Source organism: Anoplolepis gracilipes, chromosome 1 (genome assembly GCF_047496725.1).
Source record: "Anoplolepis gracilipes chromosome 1, ASM4749672v1, whole genome shotgun sequence".
NCBI lineage: Eukaryota > Metazoa > Arthropoda > Insecta > Hymenoptera > Formicidae > Anoplolepis > Anoplolepis gracilipes.
This window is the reverse complement of record NC_132970.1, coordinates 24,292,176-24,310,464: the sequence shown is the minus strand read 5'-3', so window position 1 is coordinate 24,310,464 and position 18,289 is coordinate 24,292,176. Positions and strand designations below refer to the sequence as shown.

General features: G+C 28.6%; 1 protein-coding gene and 1 long non-coding RNA gene across 3 annotated transcripts in view; one reads left to right on the top strand and one right to left on the bottom strand.

The window, feature by feature from the left end:
• The window catches only part of Rudimentary (carbamoyl-phosphate synthetase 2, aspartate transcarbamylase, and dihydroorotase rudimentary), a 39,450-nt gene extending 21,667 nt beyond the window's left edge, over positions 1 to 17,783 (bottom strand). The window contains exons 1-13 of one of the 2 annotated variants that reach the window (XM_072898045.1): positions 17,583 to 17,783; positions 14,445 to 14,583; positions 11,537 to 11,819; positions 10,940 to 11,265; positions 10,128 to 10,689; positions 9,310 to 9,543; positions 8,406 to 9,050; positions 7,514 to 8,066; positions 6,510 to 6,885; positions 5,120 to 5,546; positions 4,611 to 4,809; positions 2,015 to 2,166; positions 1,560 to 1,664 (exon numbers count right to left, since the gene is read on the bottom strand). In XM_072898045.1, the coding sequence (XP_072754146.1) occupies positions 1,560 to 1,664; positions 2,015 to 2,166; positions 4,611 to 4,809; positions 5,120 to 5,546; positions 6,510 to 6,885; positions 7,514 to 8,066; positions 8,406 to 9,050; positions 9,310 to 9,543; positions 10,128 to 10,689; positions 10,940 to 11,265; positions 11,537 to 11,819; positions 14,445 to 14,583; positions 17,583 to 17,703 (4,122 nt within the window). In that variant the 5' untranslated portion in view covers positions 17,704 to 17,783. Of the gene's footprint in view, positions 1 to 1,559; positions 1,665 to 2,014; positions 2,167 to 4,610; positions 4,810 to 5,119; positions 5,547 to 6,509; positions 6,886 to 7,513; positions 8,067 to 8,405; positions 9,051 to 9,309; positions 9,544 to 10,127; positions 10,690 to 10,858; positions 11,266 to 11,536; positions 11,820 to 14,444; positions 14,584 to 17,582 lie in introns of those variants that run through there. The other variant, XM_072898054.1, reaches the window with a different exon arrangement.
• LOC140668768 (uncharacterized) lies at positions 13,395 to 14,518 on the top strand. Its single transcript, XR_012047232.1, has 3 exons — positions 13,395 to 13,750; positions 13,870 to 13,942; positions 14,012 to 14,518. It is a non-coding gene; the product is annotated as an uncharacterized lncRNA (long non-coding RNA).
• Positions 17,784 to 18,289: the final 506 nt, after the last annotated feature.

Below are 18,289 nucleotides of genomic sequence, written 5' to 3'. Positions count from 1 at the left end.
ATAAAATTACTAATAAAAAAAATTACTAGACAAAAAAACAAAAAAAAGCTTAGATGCGGTTAGGGCAGAAATGCAGTTAATACTACAAAATATTCACAAAAAATACATTAATAATATACGTTCTCCGTTTTTTGATCCATCTTCAGCGAAAATTGTATTAAAAGACTGTCATTATATTAATTACTTTGAATAAACTGTAAAAAAATATAATTATATTAGCAAGAACCTTGCGGAAATCTGACAAACGCATTCTTTTCTGCAGTTCTTTAAAATTAAACCTGAAAATTGAAATAAGATAGATAGTGAAGAGAATGACTCACCAAAACATGCGTAGGACCCGCACAATCCAATTGGCCACACCAGAATACCACTACACGTGTGCCCTGGCCGGCAGTATGACATGTACCCATGTTATATTTTATGAATATTTTGTATTATAACTAAATTTGCGCTTTAATAACCGCCAAGCTCTAATTTTTGCTATTTAATAATTGTTATTAATTGAGCCTTTTATTTTTATTATTTTATTATTAAAAGAACCGTTTTATATCTCGTGATACACATCTTTCATTTTTTCATTCCTTTTTTTTTTGAACTCGTTATGCCTCTTGTGAATAAATATCGTTGATTTTCTAGCAATATCATAATTTTCAACATTTTTAATTATCCTTAATATTAATATTTTTATCGATTTATGAGACATGCTTTATTATTGCAATTAAATATATATATATATATGCAAGGTTACAGTGTATGTATATTTACATACATTGGAACCTTAAACATGACAACCGTATGGTGCTCTGACGCATTCGAAGGAGATTACTATTTCTCCGGTTATCTTCAGGGAGCTTATTCTGTAACTTTTAACGCATACATTATATGTATTGTTGAGCAATTGTTTTAAATTATGTAATAATAGCACCCACAGTTCTGTGCCACCGCGCTGCTGAATTTTAATTAAGTTATGTCTCGTAACTTGTAAAATTAACGGCAAAAATTACTATTAAACGCATAACGGTTATTTACGAGACTTTCACGAGCTTGTCTTGCGTAGTAAGATATATTTTCTTACATTCCTGGAGATCTATTTTGTAATTTTTAAGGCATGCGATATGTTGCACAGCTATTACACAATCCAAAGCAACTGCGCAACGATACATAGGTATAATGTATGAGTTAAAAATTACTACAGAGTAGACTATATATATATATATATATATATATATATATATATATATATATATATATAGTCTACTCTGTATATATATGTATATATATGTATATACACGTATATCGCTTTAATAAAATATGTATGCTATAAAATTGCGAAAAAAGAATAAATATAATATACCATACTTATACTTTACTATTTTATAACTTTTAAATTTCAGAAAATTATTTGAAGAAAATTATTTACCAATCATTTTTTTTTTAAATCTCATTTTTTTAATAATCCTTATAAAAATATAATTATTCTTTTCATATATAATTGTACGCAAAAGTGATTGAATATTCAAAAGAATATAATAATTAGTATAAATACTTTTTTCACTTACTTCGACTCCATGCTCGGTATAAAAATCGGCGGTACCCATACTGGCATATAATTTGTATCCCATGTTTTTCAAATTTCTGATAGACTCAAGCAATTCCATTTTGTGCTGAAAAATGTGTAAAATCGATTGTCTTTATCTTTATTATAAAAAACGTATTTTCGAAAATATGTTTTAAAGACTTTCTTGGCGTAGCAATTGTCTGCTTTATAACAAAAGTAATAAGAAATTTTCATTGTAAATATTATCAATATTGCAATTTCTAAAGAAGAAAGATATACATATATGTTTCCAAAGTAAATATATTTTATTTGGTATATATGTTTTTTTGGTATAAATATATCTATATATATGTGTGTATGTATGTTTGCGTGTGTAACAAGTATAAAGATATATACCTAAAAATTTATTATTTATTGTTAAAAGAAGACAATTTTTTTTATATGAAATCTAATTACCTTAAAACTTCCTATAGAGAGCAAAATACCCCCTTGTGGAATATGAAAACCGGTGCTTATCATGCCTTTCAAATAAGCTTCATAGCGATTTTCACCGAAACATGCTACTTCTCCAGTAGATACCATTTCGACACCCAACATCACATCAGCACCTTTAATTGAACCGTACAAACAATAATAAGGTAATATATAGGATGTATTGAAATTAAATATCAAAACTTCAGCGCGATGTGAGGGATCAATAAACTACATTTTAAGACAAAAAGTCCTTTAGAAATTTATTCATTTTTACTTTGTTTTGGAGAAAATTACAAAAAATCATGTTGATATATTTAATGTTAGAATATGTACGCGTCATATTGTGACAAGTGTAATTAATTCACTTGTAAACTTTTAATAAGTAACTGACTAATTTATAAAAGAACGCAAGAATGTAAACACAAATAAACACAATTAGCAAAAACGAACAAATCTCTCTAAAGAACTTTTTTCTTAGTTTATTGATCCTCAACACACACTCCCATAATTTTGACATTTAATTTCGGGACACCCTGTACATATATTTTGATTAAAGAATGAAAGAAAGAGAGAAAATGTGTGCGTTTGAGTACATGTTGTATAACACATAAAAGAATTGTAAAAAAAAGTAACAGTTACTAATCCGTTTTAAAAAATGTGACAATGTAAAATATTACACACAACGTTATGATAAAATAAATTCCCGTTTAATATTATGTCTTATATTATACATTATTGGCTAATTATAATAATAGGAAACAATATTTTATTTAAACAATAAAATATAACTCAAAAAAACTAATAAAAGATAATTCAAGAAAGAAATTAATTAAACAAGAAAAAAAAAGATAAATATTTAGATTAACTTACATCCCACGGATCATTGCTATTTTTATTTTATATGATAGGAGGTCCTGAGTAATACACTTTGAATTTTGCGGCGCTCTCTCTTGGTTCCTGAGTTACGCGATTTTGAAATGTCATAATTTTTGTACTCATTTATATAATTTTTTCGTTATATCCTACTTATGTGTTTACGTTTCTTTTGTTTACATTTGTTTGCTACTGCGTTACTGTCAGTACGCTTTGGAATTATTACTTAGTTTTGCTAAGAATTTCAAAGTAAGCGTAGCAAAATGAAGCTTTGAATTTCTAGCCACTACTAATGCGGATAAAAAAATTAATTAATTATTTATTTAAACATCTTGTTATGCATAGTAAGGTCAAATGTCTACGTTGTATAATAAGTCTGTTGCAACTTTATCCTGTGACCATTATTATTGGAATGCCACAGTGTTATATATATATAAACAGAAACAATACAGAAGAAAAATATTTTTACCATAAAGTAAACGCGTAGGGAGGCGGGCAGAACCGTTTCTCTTGCACCACCACTCAAAAGGAATAACTTAATCCAACTCATTTCATATTATATTATCATATTAAATTCTATTTTAAATTAAAATCAGAAACAGGTTATTCTTTTCAAAGTGAGAATACAGGGGAAAGGGCGGAGCTTTTTGGACATGTGTGTTTACTTTATGATAAAAATGTTGAAAATATATATCAAAGTTAAGGTCATTGGGACTAAATTTCTTTTTCTAAAGATATTATCTTTACAATAATTAAGTTAAAATAATTAAGTAAAAAATTAAGTTAAAATTAACTCTGGAATTAAGAGAGAGCGCCACAAAATTCAAAGCATTACTCAGGAATGTACTCCCTATTGTATAAAATAAAAATGAAAATGATGTGTAGTAGGATGTAAGTTAATTTGAATATTTATTAAAAAAATTAATTTATCTCGCAAAAATATGAAGAAATAACGTATGATGTATAAAAGCACAAAGAGATGTATATAATAATTCAGTATTAATTATATATAATACATATATACAGCCACGGCTAAAATTTTTTTTTTTTTCATTTCTTGCTAGTTTTTGGAACTTTACTTAAATTTTTCGAAAGAAATTTTTTCTTGAGCTGCAGAGTGTCATATATAATTATATAATTTTAAGAAACAAAACAATGTGTTTTTTAAAGCAGAATAAGGAAGATAAAAACATTATAAAACTACCTATAGTACGTTAGAGTTGTTCAGTAGTTTAAAAAATTTTTATCTTTCTTGTTCTATGCTTTAAAAAAGAACACATTGTTTTTGTCTCTTAAAATTATATATTTTTAACACTCGATAACAAAATTTCTCTCGTAAAATGTAATTAAGTCAAATTCTCATAAAACACTTTTTTAAAATTTTTCTATGATTCTTTTGTCCAAGCTACATAATTTTAAAACTGTATCTTTTTAGAAATAATGTCAATACTCAATGAAAAATCAACGCAGACAAAAAGTTAAAAAAGCATTTTAAAGCTTGAAGTTTAAATTTTAACTTCTATCATAATTTAATTTAAAAAAAAATTTATCTGTTGAGTATTTATTTTGACATACATACTAAGAAATAAGAAAAAATTATGGATGCCTAATAATTTATAATAAGGCATATAAGTATATAAAATACTGTTACTCAAGTATAAATTTTTCTGTAAAAATTACATATATAAATGGCCGAAATTCTTACCAGCAAGACGGGAAAAAGAAAATTGCGGAACTTTCACTCCAACTTTTCCGCAGCCAGCTAAAATGTCCACAGGCTCAATTTTTTCGCCGACAATTAAACGGGTTGCCGTTGCGACAAAATCATGGTCTAAGGTTTTTGAGACGAATGGGAAAGATCTGGATACTCTTACGTTACACTCGATCACTTTTAACTCATTATCCTGCATAAAAATGTTATTAATTTGTTAATTTCTATTAAAAATAAAATATATCTAATAAAATCAACGAATTTTCCCTCTTTCTTCTTTTCCCACTTTTAGCTTAAAATAATTTCAATGTTTATAAAATAAAAATATGACATTAATATGTAAATAAAATAATAATTAAAAAGAAAATATAATAGATAATATGAGGTTGTTATTATTTAAATAATATATATAATATATAAAATAATATTAAAGTTATGTATGTATTTTTAAGTTTAATTTTATCTCAATTTTTAAATACACATAAAAATCCAGCGATATCCACCTTCGCAATTAGTTGCATATTGAAAGGACCAGTGACTCCCAGGGATAAAGCCACTGCTTTTGAAATACTTTTTATCTTTGTTAGAGTTTGCGCATTAATATCTTGTGGTGGTGTTACTAATGTAGCATCTCCTGAATGAACACCAGCATTTTCGACATGTTCAGATACTGCCATGCATAATATAACTCCTTCATAAGCAACGGCATCGACGTCGATTTCTTTGGCCTCAAGGATAAATTTTGATATCACAACTGGGTGCTCTTTGCTAACTTCGCTTGCACTTTTCAAATACGACTCGAGATCCTGATTTGAGTAGGCAACATTCATTGCGGCTCCACTTAGCACATACGAAGGCCGAACAAGGCATGGATAACCAACTTCCTCGCAAAATTCAATAGCCGATTTCAAATTTGTCAATTCTTTCCACCTAAAACGAGAAACAGTTGCAGAAATAGAAGAAATATTACACAAGAAATATATATAATATTATCATATATAAATATATATATATATATATATATATATACATATATATTTATTTATAGGATATAATATATATATATTTATTTATTTATCAAAATAAGAGATAATACACAATAACTATATATATATAATATTATCATATATATATATATATATATATATATATAGAATGGCGCCAAACTAAAATTTTATTCTGAACGACAAAATTCCTATAAACATAAATTCAAAAATGCTTCCTTAAAAATTTAGAATGTAAAAATCCCCCCAAAAAAATCACGTTTTTTAAACAAAAATTACTGAAATAAAACTTATAGAAAATAAAGTTAGTTTTTAAATAAGGCTAAAATATTATTATTATTATTATTATTATTATTATTATTACATTTTATAGGTTTTGAAATAATTAGTTTCAAGTGTACAAAAAGTAGTTTCTTGCTATTGATGATAGAACTTTTGAAAAGTATTCTTTATTTATTCTGTTATGATCTTAGCTATGAGCTAATTTTTCTGAGTAATTTATTAATTCTTAATGTTTATCTTGCTTACTGGGTATTCCACTAAAAGAATTTTACTTTTCCGCACTAACAAATCTTACTATAGTCATAACAGAGCCGTCTGACAAGGTATAGATAGCCAACTTCCTCGCAAAATTCAATAGCGGATTTTCAAACAAATGTTGGCGCCTAAGAACTTCTAAAATCACGCTTTTTACTTTTACAAATAATTTTTATACATAAGTCAAATCTCTATCTTTTTTTCTCCTTTTGAACTCAACAATTTTTCTGAATATTTTTTTGAAATATTTTTGTCTTAAACTTAAAATTTCTATTTTGTGATATATTTGAGATAGTGGATTGATTAAAATAGATCACTCTGTATATATACATGTTTACTGAAAATCACGTACCTTGGTTGTGATATACCAATACTATCGAGCATTCGAGAAAATTTAAAACGGTTTTCGGCGCCATCGACGGACTCTGGTGATGTTCCAAGGATTCGAGCCTGCTGTCTATGTAAATCCATGGCAATATTGTTTGGTAGTTGTCCACCCATTGACAGTATTATACCTTCTGGACACTCACAATCATATATGTCCATTACCACTTCGAAGGAGATCTCCTCAAAGTATAATCTATCGCTCATGTCATAATCTGTACTGACCGTCTCTGGATTGTAATTTACCATTATTGTCTTACGTTCAAGATTTCGCAATTCGCGTAGACAACTCACGGAACACCAATCAAATTCTACTGAACTGCCGATTCTGTATACTCCGGAACCTAAAAAAGAAATATAATATTTTTTCCATCCATTTTAATAAATACAATATTTTTAATATTTCTTAATTTATTTAATATTAAATTTTTATTTCTTAATTATATTTAGATCGATAATTAAGTCAAGTCAATTTACTTCTTTTATATGTAAGTATAAATTATAAAGAAAGCCAATATAATAATAAAAAAGTTGTTTGTAACTTAATTAAACACGTACGATGTTAAATGAATAAAATTGTACGTTTTTAATTAAAAATAGTTTTGTTTGTTACGATTACTTAACAATTACATACATACATTATACATACATACATATACATATATATATATATATATATATATATATATATACATATATATATATATATAACGAGTATACATATACATATAACGAAACTATTTTTAATTAAAAACGTACAATTTTACTAATTTAACATCGTACGTGTTTAATTAAGTTACAAACAACTTTTTTATTATTATATTGGCTTTCTTTATAATTTACACTTACATATAAAAGAAATATAGAGATATATGTACATATACATATATCTCTATATTTCTTTAACAATTACAATTTACAAATTTACAAATAAAGATATATGTATATATACATATATATAAAATGCTGTACCTATCAACATTGTGTATCCGCCAGGAAATTCCACATCGTGACTAATCCCATTGTACGTTAAATAAAGATAGTTTGTAGTGGCTGGCCATTCAGCAGCGACTGTATCAATTTGCTTGACCATTGGTCGAATATTATTCTCTTGTCTTTGTATTCTAACAGCTAATTCAGAGCTCTTCACCAGGGCGGCAATCTGTTTGTCCGAGAAACCGTGCTGCTTTGCGCCCAGCAACAAGTCGTGCGAAAGTTTCGTACGATCGATGTTTTCTAAGAGTACGTAATAATCGATAATATTCTTCATCTTTTCAAGAAACCAGCGATCTATTTTGGTGAGTTCATACAATCGATCGATCGTGTAACCAGCCTTGATAGAAGCAGCAAGAACGAACATTCTTTTGTCGGTCGGTTTCTCCAATTCTTCATCGTTAATCGTCTTTTCGTAAGGGTCAAAGCCATTCACATTCTCATTAACCATTCTCAATGCCTTCTGAAATGCTTCTTCGAATTTACGTCCAATTGCCATGACTTCACCCACACTCTTCATGGAACTGCCGATCTAGAAAATATTCAATATTACAGTTATAAAGAAACAATATTAAAATCAATTAAAAAAAAAAATAATCTTACATTGTAGATAAAAAGAGCACACAATTTTTTTTTATTCAATTAATTTTTACTTTTTTACCATTGTTTTATCATATTTTAAAGTATCATATTATATATATGTATATACACATATGTAAGAGAAAAGGAGCAAAAACACACGCACACACACTCACTCACGCGCGCGCGCGTACACTTATATGTATTAATATACCTATGTAGGTGCACGCAAGTGTATGCAAAATCATTTAACGTCGTTTCATAAAATTAAAATTAAATACTTATCCAATACCTTAGTGCTGACGCGATGAAATTTGCTAAGATCCCATCTAGGTATTTTAACTACGCAGTAATCAAGGCTTGGCTCAAAACAAGCTGTTGTTTCTCCAGTGACAGAATTACGAATATCCGACAAACGTATTCCAAGAGCTAATTTGGCAGCGACATAAGCTAGAGGATAGCCGGTAGCTTTACTAGCTAAAGCCGAACTTCTAGACAATCTAGCGTTCACTTCGATAATGTAATATTGTCCGGAGAAAGGATTGAGCGCATACTGAATATTACATTCTCCGATAATGCCGAAATGTTTAATGACCTTAATAGCGGTTGTTCGTAGCATATTGTATTCTTTATTGGACAATGTCTGACTCGGCGCGACAACAATTGATTCACCAGTGTGAATGCCAAGGGGATCGACGTTCTCCATATTGCATACCGTGATACAGTTGTCGTATGCATCGCGAACAACCTCGTACTCTACCTCCTTCCAGCCTTGCAATGATTTGTCAATTATTAATTGTTTGGAGTGAGCTAAGGCTTGTTGCGCTAATATTCTCAGCTCTTCTTTCGTATTAGCAAAACCGGATCCGAGACCACCGAGCGAAAACGCAGCGCGCGCCATTACGGGATAACCCAATTTTTCAGCAGCTTCTAATGCCTGTTTAGAAATAAATAATATACATATATTAAAAATAAGCATGTTAATTTGTTCAATGTTAAATATTATATAACATTTTATTGTAAATATTATTGAAGAATCAAAGATACTCTTAATTGATTCAAATAATACTAATAATTTTGTAAATATAGCGGAACGCGAGATATTTTTATATAAAATTAAAATAAGATAATCTGCGCATGTGAATTTCATAAAATTGTAAGAGACATTTTTAAAAAATGTCAAACTATTTGTATACCTCTTGATCGGAATACACGGCAGCACTCGGTGCGACTCTTTCATTTATCTCGCTGATACGATCTGCAAACATCTTTCTGTCTTCAGTCTGTATAATGGATTCGATTGATGTTCCTAAGATTTTAACATTGTACTTTGCAAACACGCCGTTTCTCTCAAGTTGTACGCCGCAGTTAAGGGCGGTTTGTCCGCCAAATGTTAATAATACACCATCCGGCCTCTCCGATCGTATTACCTAACACAGATTATTAAAAGAATATTCTTTTTTTCTTATATATAATATTTTTAATTAATTTATACTATAAATAAATATTAGTATATTAAAAAGATATTGTAAATATATTTTATATGTATGAAGGTTCCATAATATAGAAGCATAAACTCGAAATTGCAACTTTACAGAAATGAGGAAAAACGGTTTAAAATTTACATTTAATACATAGGAATACGTTTAATTGTACGTATTTCTGCATGTATTTATTTTCATAATTGTTAAGCCAATTAATACGCAGCTCTGTTATACGATGCAAAGCGTGCTAAAATTTTCATGTGTCTTAATATCTTGTCTTTTTTTTTTTTTTAATTGAAAATACGCTCCTACATTGTGAAATCCACTATATCTAAAAAATACATATTAAGTAAATATTCACATATCTGTGATAGTGAGTATTAAATCGAAAATTTACAATCAATATAGGACACTCTATGCATATATTAGCGACGTTGTTAAAATAAAATCAAACCGTTAGAAAGTTATTAGTGATAAATCACTAGTCAAAAATTTTATTCTTTAAATGCATTTTTTAAGTGTAATTTTACCTGCTCGACATATTCCGGTATAATTGGCAAAAAGTACACTTTATCGGCCAAACCTTTTGATGTTTGTACCGTGGCAATATTAGGATTTATCAAAAGAGTCTGTATCGATTCTTCCTTTAACGCTTTTATCGCCTGAGAGCCTGAATAATCGAATTCTCCGGCCTGGCCAATACTAAGTCCTCCCGAGCCCAAAATTAATACTTTTTTAGGCCGTTCAAGTGAAATTAGAGATTTGTAAATTAGCTTCTGAGTGAGCCTATCCTTTGTAGAAATCCAAAGGCGACCCTCGATTTGGTCCTTCACGCTCTCCAAAAACACATCGAAGAGACATTCGAGATCTTCAGGTCCTGCTGTGTGCTCCGGATGAAATTGAACAGAAAAATACGGCAGACTTGAATGAACTATACCCTCATTGCTGTTGTCATTAATATTGGTAAAGAGCACTTCCCAATCGGTCGGTAATTGAGCCGCATCGACGCAAAATCCGTGGTTCTGCGAAGTCATGTAACAACGTCCGGTACTGTGATGCGTCACCGGTTGATTGTGACCTCGATTGCCATATCTGAAAATGAATTATATTGCCTGTAATAATGGTACTCTGTTATACTTTGTATTATGTAACAAGAAAATATTTGCATTCTGATGAGAGAACAATAATATTTCGAATGATGATGAAAGAAAATGAATATATTAAAATCAGAATGTTTGGAGCAGAAAGTGTAATTTAATACATCTATCGCAGAGAATCTATCTTCCGCAGCGCTCGTGAATGTGATGAAAGTAGTATTGACATGATTTATGTTGTCTCGTACTTCATTTTATATGTGACACAACCAGCAGCTATGGATAGTAATTGATGTCCAAGACATATGCCAAAAATAGGTGTTTTCTTATTTTGTGTAAGAGCCACTCGGATATTTTCTATAGTTACTTGGCACATGCTTGGATCACCCGGACCATTGCTGAGGAATAGACCGTCGTATTCGACAATACTCAAATCATAGTCCCATGGTAAAACGTCTACGCGAGCACCACGTTTTAGCAGACATCTCAATTGATTGTATTTTAATCCACAATCAACTACGCATATGCGAGGGTATCCATTCGGATTATATATTTGATATCCGTTTGAAATACACTGAAAATTATTATATTATAAAAAGTTTACTGTCTGTATAATGTCATAAAATCAAACACAAATTAAATTGTAATAATGTTCTTGCTTTATCAATATATGAGAGAATACTAACATATTTGATAGTAATAATAAATAACTTATTATTCTTTTAGTCATTTGTCATCAGCGTGCGACAATGTTAAAAATTGAAAATTTAATTATTTTAATTATTATTCGACAAGGTTTTTGAATTTTGAAAGGAGTATTTTATACAAAAAAAAAGTTATATTACCTGAGAAACTTCCGCAACAAGATTTCTCTTGTTGGGATCTTTTATTGGAGGTATTATCGGCAGAGTGATTGAAGGTGGTTGACCGAAAATTACTCTGCCCAATATAGTACCTTTTTCACGAATAATTTTTGTCAATGCTCGTGTGTCGATCTCATATATTCCAGGTACATTTTGTTCTTTCATCCATGCGGATAATGTTTTAGTTTGTCGCCAATGACTGGGCTTTTCACAAATTTCTCCGACTACTAGTCCAGCGGCCCAAATGCGGTGAGACTCAAACCAGCTATGTCAAAAATTAATATTTTAAAGGTTAATATTTCTTCTCAAGCATTATTTACAACCCATTCCCTTTTAAAACACTATTTTTAATATCTGTATACGCTACATATCACTTTTATTTTAATCCCTAAACATTCTATTCTAAACTGATTGTTTGTGCAAAGATAAATATTTACTTCAACCTCTTCAAAGGTCAATGACCTTGACATATATTGTAAAGGTCACAAGCCTGAGTAACATCCAAAAAGTTAGTCGTTGTTCATTAAAAAGTCATACACAAAAGAAATTTCACGAATTACGTGTAATTTTTAGATATTACGTTTAAAAATATACTACATTTAATAGGACTTTTTCTTAGATTTACATATAATTTACATATAACAAATCGAACGGGCGGACGAGAGGAGAGACTCTGCCTACCCCTCCCTGTACTCCCATCTCCCAAAAATAAATAATCTAACCCAACCCGTTTCAGAAGAGAGTAAATTGTTAATTTAAATAATAAATATTTTAAATAATAATTTATTTTTCGGCATGTAGGAAGAACTTCACTTCTCAGCTCTAACAAGGAGACATCACGACGTGATATCAATCGATTTTAATGAAACTCATTGTATCGATAGAACATTATGTCAACTATTATGGAGTAAAGGGATAAGACACGTTTCTCAAGCATTCGCGAGAAAATCGAAATTAAAAATCTCGAGCGCCGTATAGTGAATTATATGAAATAAAACGTTTAATCAAAAAGCACGTGGCGCAACGGCAGCTTGCTAAGCTTGTATCGTCGACGATGCCAGTTCGAGTCCCTACAAGTAACATTTTTTAAATATCTTCTTTTGAAATGTAATTTCTTCTTACAATAGAAAGCAATTATTACATAAAATAATGTAATTAATATATGTTTTATTATTTATTTTATATATATATTACAAAAGTGCATTTTTCTTTGCTTAGAAAATCCATTTGTAGAATAATTGTACTATAGAAATAAATAAATGTAATTACTGATTGTTTCTAAACAGCAATGACAGATAGGACAGTGTTATATACAACACGAATAAATGTGAAACGTGTTTTGTGAAGCAGTTTAAAATAATGTATAACACATCTCCTTACCCTAACAGCATACATGCTCCAAAGATCCTTATAAGAGATCTATAGGATGTTGAAACATGTTTGCTGTTAGGGTTATAACGTTTATCCCCTTTAAACCCTTGAAGCAGATAAAAAAATGAGAAAGGAAGGGGAAGTTCCGTTGCACAGTTTCTACTCACTATTCAAAGAAATTTTTTTTATGTAACTTCTTTTATTAAAAACTTTCTAATAAATAACGAGCAACGGCTAAAACCTTTCGGATGTTACCAGGGTTGTGTGTTCCATCGTAACATATGTCAAGATCATTGACTTTTAAAGGGGTTGACCTTACGTAAATATTTACCTTTTAACATCTATTATATGATAACTGATGTATTGTTTTATATATATATATTTAACAATGTTTTTTTATGATTTTTGCACGTATAGAAAACATCTTTGTTAATGTTTAAGTTGGACATTATATCAACAATCAGCTAATTGTCACACAGTCTCGCCTTTTCTTCAAACGCGCTACATACAATATATTATACTATTGCACCGTTCTTAGGAAAAAGATTGATATCTGAGATGATTTATATAAAACGCCAAAAAAAAGAAAAGATGCCTTATCTCCAGAGCGGTACCGTAAAATTAAAGAAAGCATGTTTAACAATTATTGACAATCTATCTAAGATATGATTTTGTTTCGGTACACGTCTTTCGACTATATATTTAGAATCAAATATGTGCGCTGTTATGTTTTCATGACATTGGATGTTTATTCCAATTAACGGTTAAATTCTATCACTTGTATGTCGGTTGTTTGTCTTGTCTCTGCTGTTTTTCTCCGTCTGAGTGAGTTGCCTCTGATTTATTATTTATTAGATTTATTTAACATTTTAGTTGATTGACAGTTTAAAAAATATGTTTTTGTTTTTATTAATGTATCTCTCCTTACATTATGCATCGTTTAGGAAGCTTTTTATATTGGACGTTTGTGGGGATCGATCGAGAAAAATTACATAATTTGCATCTTGATGTAAATAGGTATATTAATAGGTTATTAGTTCTTTTATTTTATTTCTTATCTTATATGCTTGTTTTATTGTTTTATAGTTTTTAAGTTACCAAAGAAGACTCAAAAGGTGTCTAAAACGTATGGATTATTAATAAATCATGGATTAAATCATTTGTTGAACCTATTTCACGCCCTACCTCCGCGTTGACTCTTTATTGCCTAATTGTTTCTTTAATTGTATTACTTACAATTAATAATATTTAGAGCCTCTAATTTATTTATTTTATTATACTATTATACTATACTGTAAATATTATACTGTTATCGTATTTTGTTTATTATACATCACTTTGAATATAATAAAAATATTTTATTATTGTTATTATATAGCGAAAAGAGAGATTTTAGGTTGTTATTATGTGTATAATTTTGATTCGCTCGATCCACGTGCGCTATATATGTATAATGATTAACATTATTATATTATATCAATTCGTTAAAAGACGCTTAAATTTTGTTGCAAATACTTACTATGGTATGCCATTCTCGTTCTTTTCATCACCAAAAACACCATAATTTCCTATAAGCGGATATGTTAATACCAGAATTTGAGCATGATAGGAAGGATCTGTGAGTGATTCTGTATAACCGACCATACCCGTCTGGAAGACTGTAAAAAATAGTAATCGCGTTCTTACATGTGCACAAAATAAACATATAAATATATGTATATGTACACATAATATATACACGCTTAATTATTTCATTTGTACAATATTTATGTACAATTAAATACATATCTAAAAGAAAAGATTTTTCAAACACTGTCTCAATTAAAAAATAAATATAAATTTATATATAATATAAATGTAATATAAATTTTTATATATAATTTCTATATTTTATTTTGTATTGCTATTGGAACAAATGGAAATTTAACGTCCTGAAACATACATCTTATAGTTAGTATTTTATTGATCGTAATTATATCTCGCAAGGAAATGTACTCGCGGATGTCTCGAGGACTTTGAATTCCATTAGTTTTTACATTTGCACTTATTGACGACAATTATATCATATAACATACATTCTATGAAACGTTAAGTTAAGAGTTAATAAAATGTAAAAACAATAAATCATAAAGTTAAATTATTATCTATCTATCTATCTATCTATATATGTATATATATATATATATATATATATATATATATATATATATATATATATGTAACTTTCAAGTCTTATAACTCAAAAAGTACTTAATGAAAAAATACTAGTATTTTGAAAACGTTTCGATATCAGCACACACTACAAGAATATGTAATAAAAAGTATGGGTTTCCATTTAAGAAAATAAAGTTGACCTCGACTTGACCTTGGTAACGCCACCCATGGTCAAACTCATACGTTCACTAAATGCGTCTTTTTAAGCCTTATACCTCTTGTCTGAAACATATTTCTCTGAATATATCTCTGATATCTTGAAAATGCATTATTTTCGAGATATTCGATCGTTTCCAAACTTTTGGACCACCCTGTATATATATATATATATATATATGTATCAATTTGAATTCAGAGAAGAAATAAGGATTCCAAGTAAAAATGTGCATTTATGTAATTTTTAATATTTCTTAATTAATAATAAACAATGTTTTACGTAGATAACGTTAAACTCGTTTAAATAAAGATAAGATAAGACATATAGTATTTTATCTCAAATAAGATAAGATGATTTATTTAAAGTTCATCTAGATAATAGATAAAATTATAAAGCATCTTCTCTAGATGTTTAAGATTTTAATATTGCTTTAAAAAAATATTTAAGGGAAAAATGAAAACATAATTGTATAATACAAAACATACTAATAGTACGCTGTTAAAATCTCGAATCTAACACCACTAATTGTGAATTAGTGTATACTATAGACTGATTAACCCACTTTATGAAACGTTGGTTGTGTTTAGCAAAACTCGGCGTTTAGTAAGTGCTTAGTGGTTTTTTAATACGATTGGATTTTATCTTTGGATCGCCTTTGGAAAGAAATCTAAGAATCAAACATATTTAAAAAATCATAAAGTGCTTATTAAGGGCTAAGTTGAGAATTAATTGCAGACTTATCTTAGATAACTAGTTGCAGAATTATCTTAAATAATTTAAGGTAAATAATGTACTTTTTCATCTAAGATTTATATATTATTTAAATGATTATCTAGATAACTTTATCTATATAATAGAAAACACTGTGAATAAAAAACTGATGTTATCTATTGATGTGTGTCCTTTTGTAGTTATTATTTCTCGACTGAAAAAGGGGTTCACTTTCATACTTGGTATATAATAGTTAAAGGATCTAAACTTTAGCTTAGCATAAAAAATTTTAAATTTTTCGTTGACAGAAAAGGGGTGAACTTTCAAGAGACAACCTGGACGTTGCTCTTTACTCTTTACAATTTAATAAAAAGACTAAGGGACGTTGCAAATAATGTTAATAAAAGTTTGATTAATATTCAATTTTCAAACCAAAATTTATTTTATAATAGAATTGAAAATTATAATACATTACTAATTTTTTATTCATTTTCATCATTACATCGATGCAATTGTATATAGTAATTGTGTATATAGTAATTAAATCTTAGTTTATTTAAAAAATATGTATATATATATATATATATATATTTTTTTTTTTTTTTTTTCTAAATATATAATATATATCCTATAAAATATATAAATATATAATATTATCTCCTTTTTACTCGTTCAATTTTCTGAATAATTTAGGATTAAAAATTAAAACAAATTTTTTTTAACAAAAATAAAAGAAATTAATTAACAATCTCGAGAAAGTTGTTACATTCTAAACGAAAAAAAATTAATTTTACATTGTGAAAAAATATAGTTATGTGTCTAACAAAAAATTTAATTAACAAATAAGAATCATTTATAATTTGAATATAAACTAATGAGAGATATGCATTTAGATTTGTTTAAATTAATCGAGTTTTGTTTAAACATTTTAAAAAAAATTAATAATAATCAGTATCATATCATCCATAGTATTTGCAACAAAAAATCCAAAGCTGCAGTTTTAAATATTTTTATTTTGTCTTATTCATTATTCGGACAATACTATTGGTTTAATTTGAATCTAAAAACAATCTATGTTACGGTATATAACTTAATCTATTGTTACTCATATCTATAGATTTTAATGATAATTTAACACATTATCGTGAAAAAACAATCTTCTATTGTATAAAGTTTTTAGCTTGTATTAGTATTTAATCAGTAACTGTTACACATATCACATCCAAGTTACAACATTTTTTTTAAATTCTATTTTTATATATTTAATAATTATATACAAAGATAAGCAGTAACATTGCAAATATAATTAAAATAAAATATGCAAAAACTTTCTGTGTTTTGCAGTTATGACACACATGTAGAGAAATAATGCCACTAAAGCTATTATTATTTACAATATAATATATCGATAAGTTTCTCCTTGTTTCATAACAAGAGAGCTTATCTCGTAAGAATCGTGCATAATATACTTTCTGGACCACATGCAAGAAGTTGACTCTTGGAAAATAGCGTGCACGTGTACGCTTACATATAGTTCCGACTTGTAAAAAGAGCACATGTTCGGTACGAACTCACCAATTTCACCATCAATGGATACATCGGCGCCAAAGCGTTTTCCCAAAAAAATACTACCATCTTCTAAAAGAAGGTAACTATCGGTCGCACCATTGAGCCCACTGGATGCGTAAGTAGACATTTTTAATTTTTGCCGTTTTAATTTTTGTGTTTTCTACGCACGTGCTGCCGATAAACTGCGTGTACCGCGAGCCGGGAGCACGTTTTTTACGCATATTGAGCGTTCAATGGCTGCTTCTACATCTACATTGATGATATGTGCGCCATTAAAGAGCCAAAATGTGTGTGTACGACCAATTGGCGAGCAACGTTCCCGCTTTGCTGCGCAGAAGTTACAGCGCAAACCATGTGACAAAAATAACTGCACGATCATTGGTTCCTTTGCATTAAATAGCATAACGTCATGCATTCTGTCACATTGGCGGGAAAACTAATTTTACTGATCAATACGTATACTCTTTTTCAATTTACACATTTTATTTTTTATTACTTCTAATTTTAATTTGAAATATATTTGTTTGAAAATTATATATATAGCGCGAGGTCAATTTCATGTAATGAGATATCTTTGAGTATGCTAAAAAGAAAATATGTACGTAGAAATAAAAAAAAAAAACATGCTGTAGTAAAAGAATATCGTATATGTAATACAAATATTTAATACAAATTAAAAATTGTAATTATTAATAATTATTAAATACATCAAA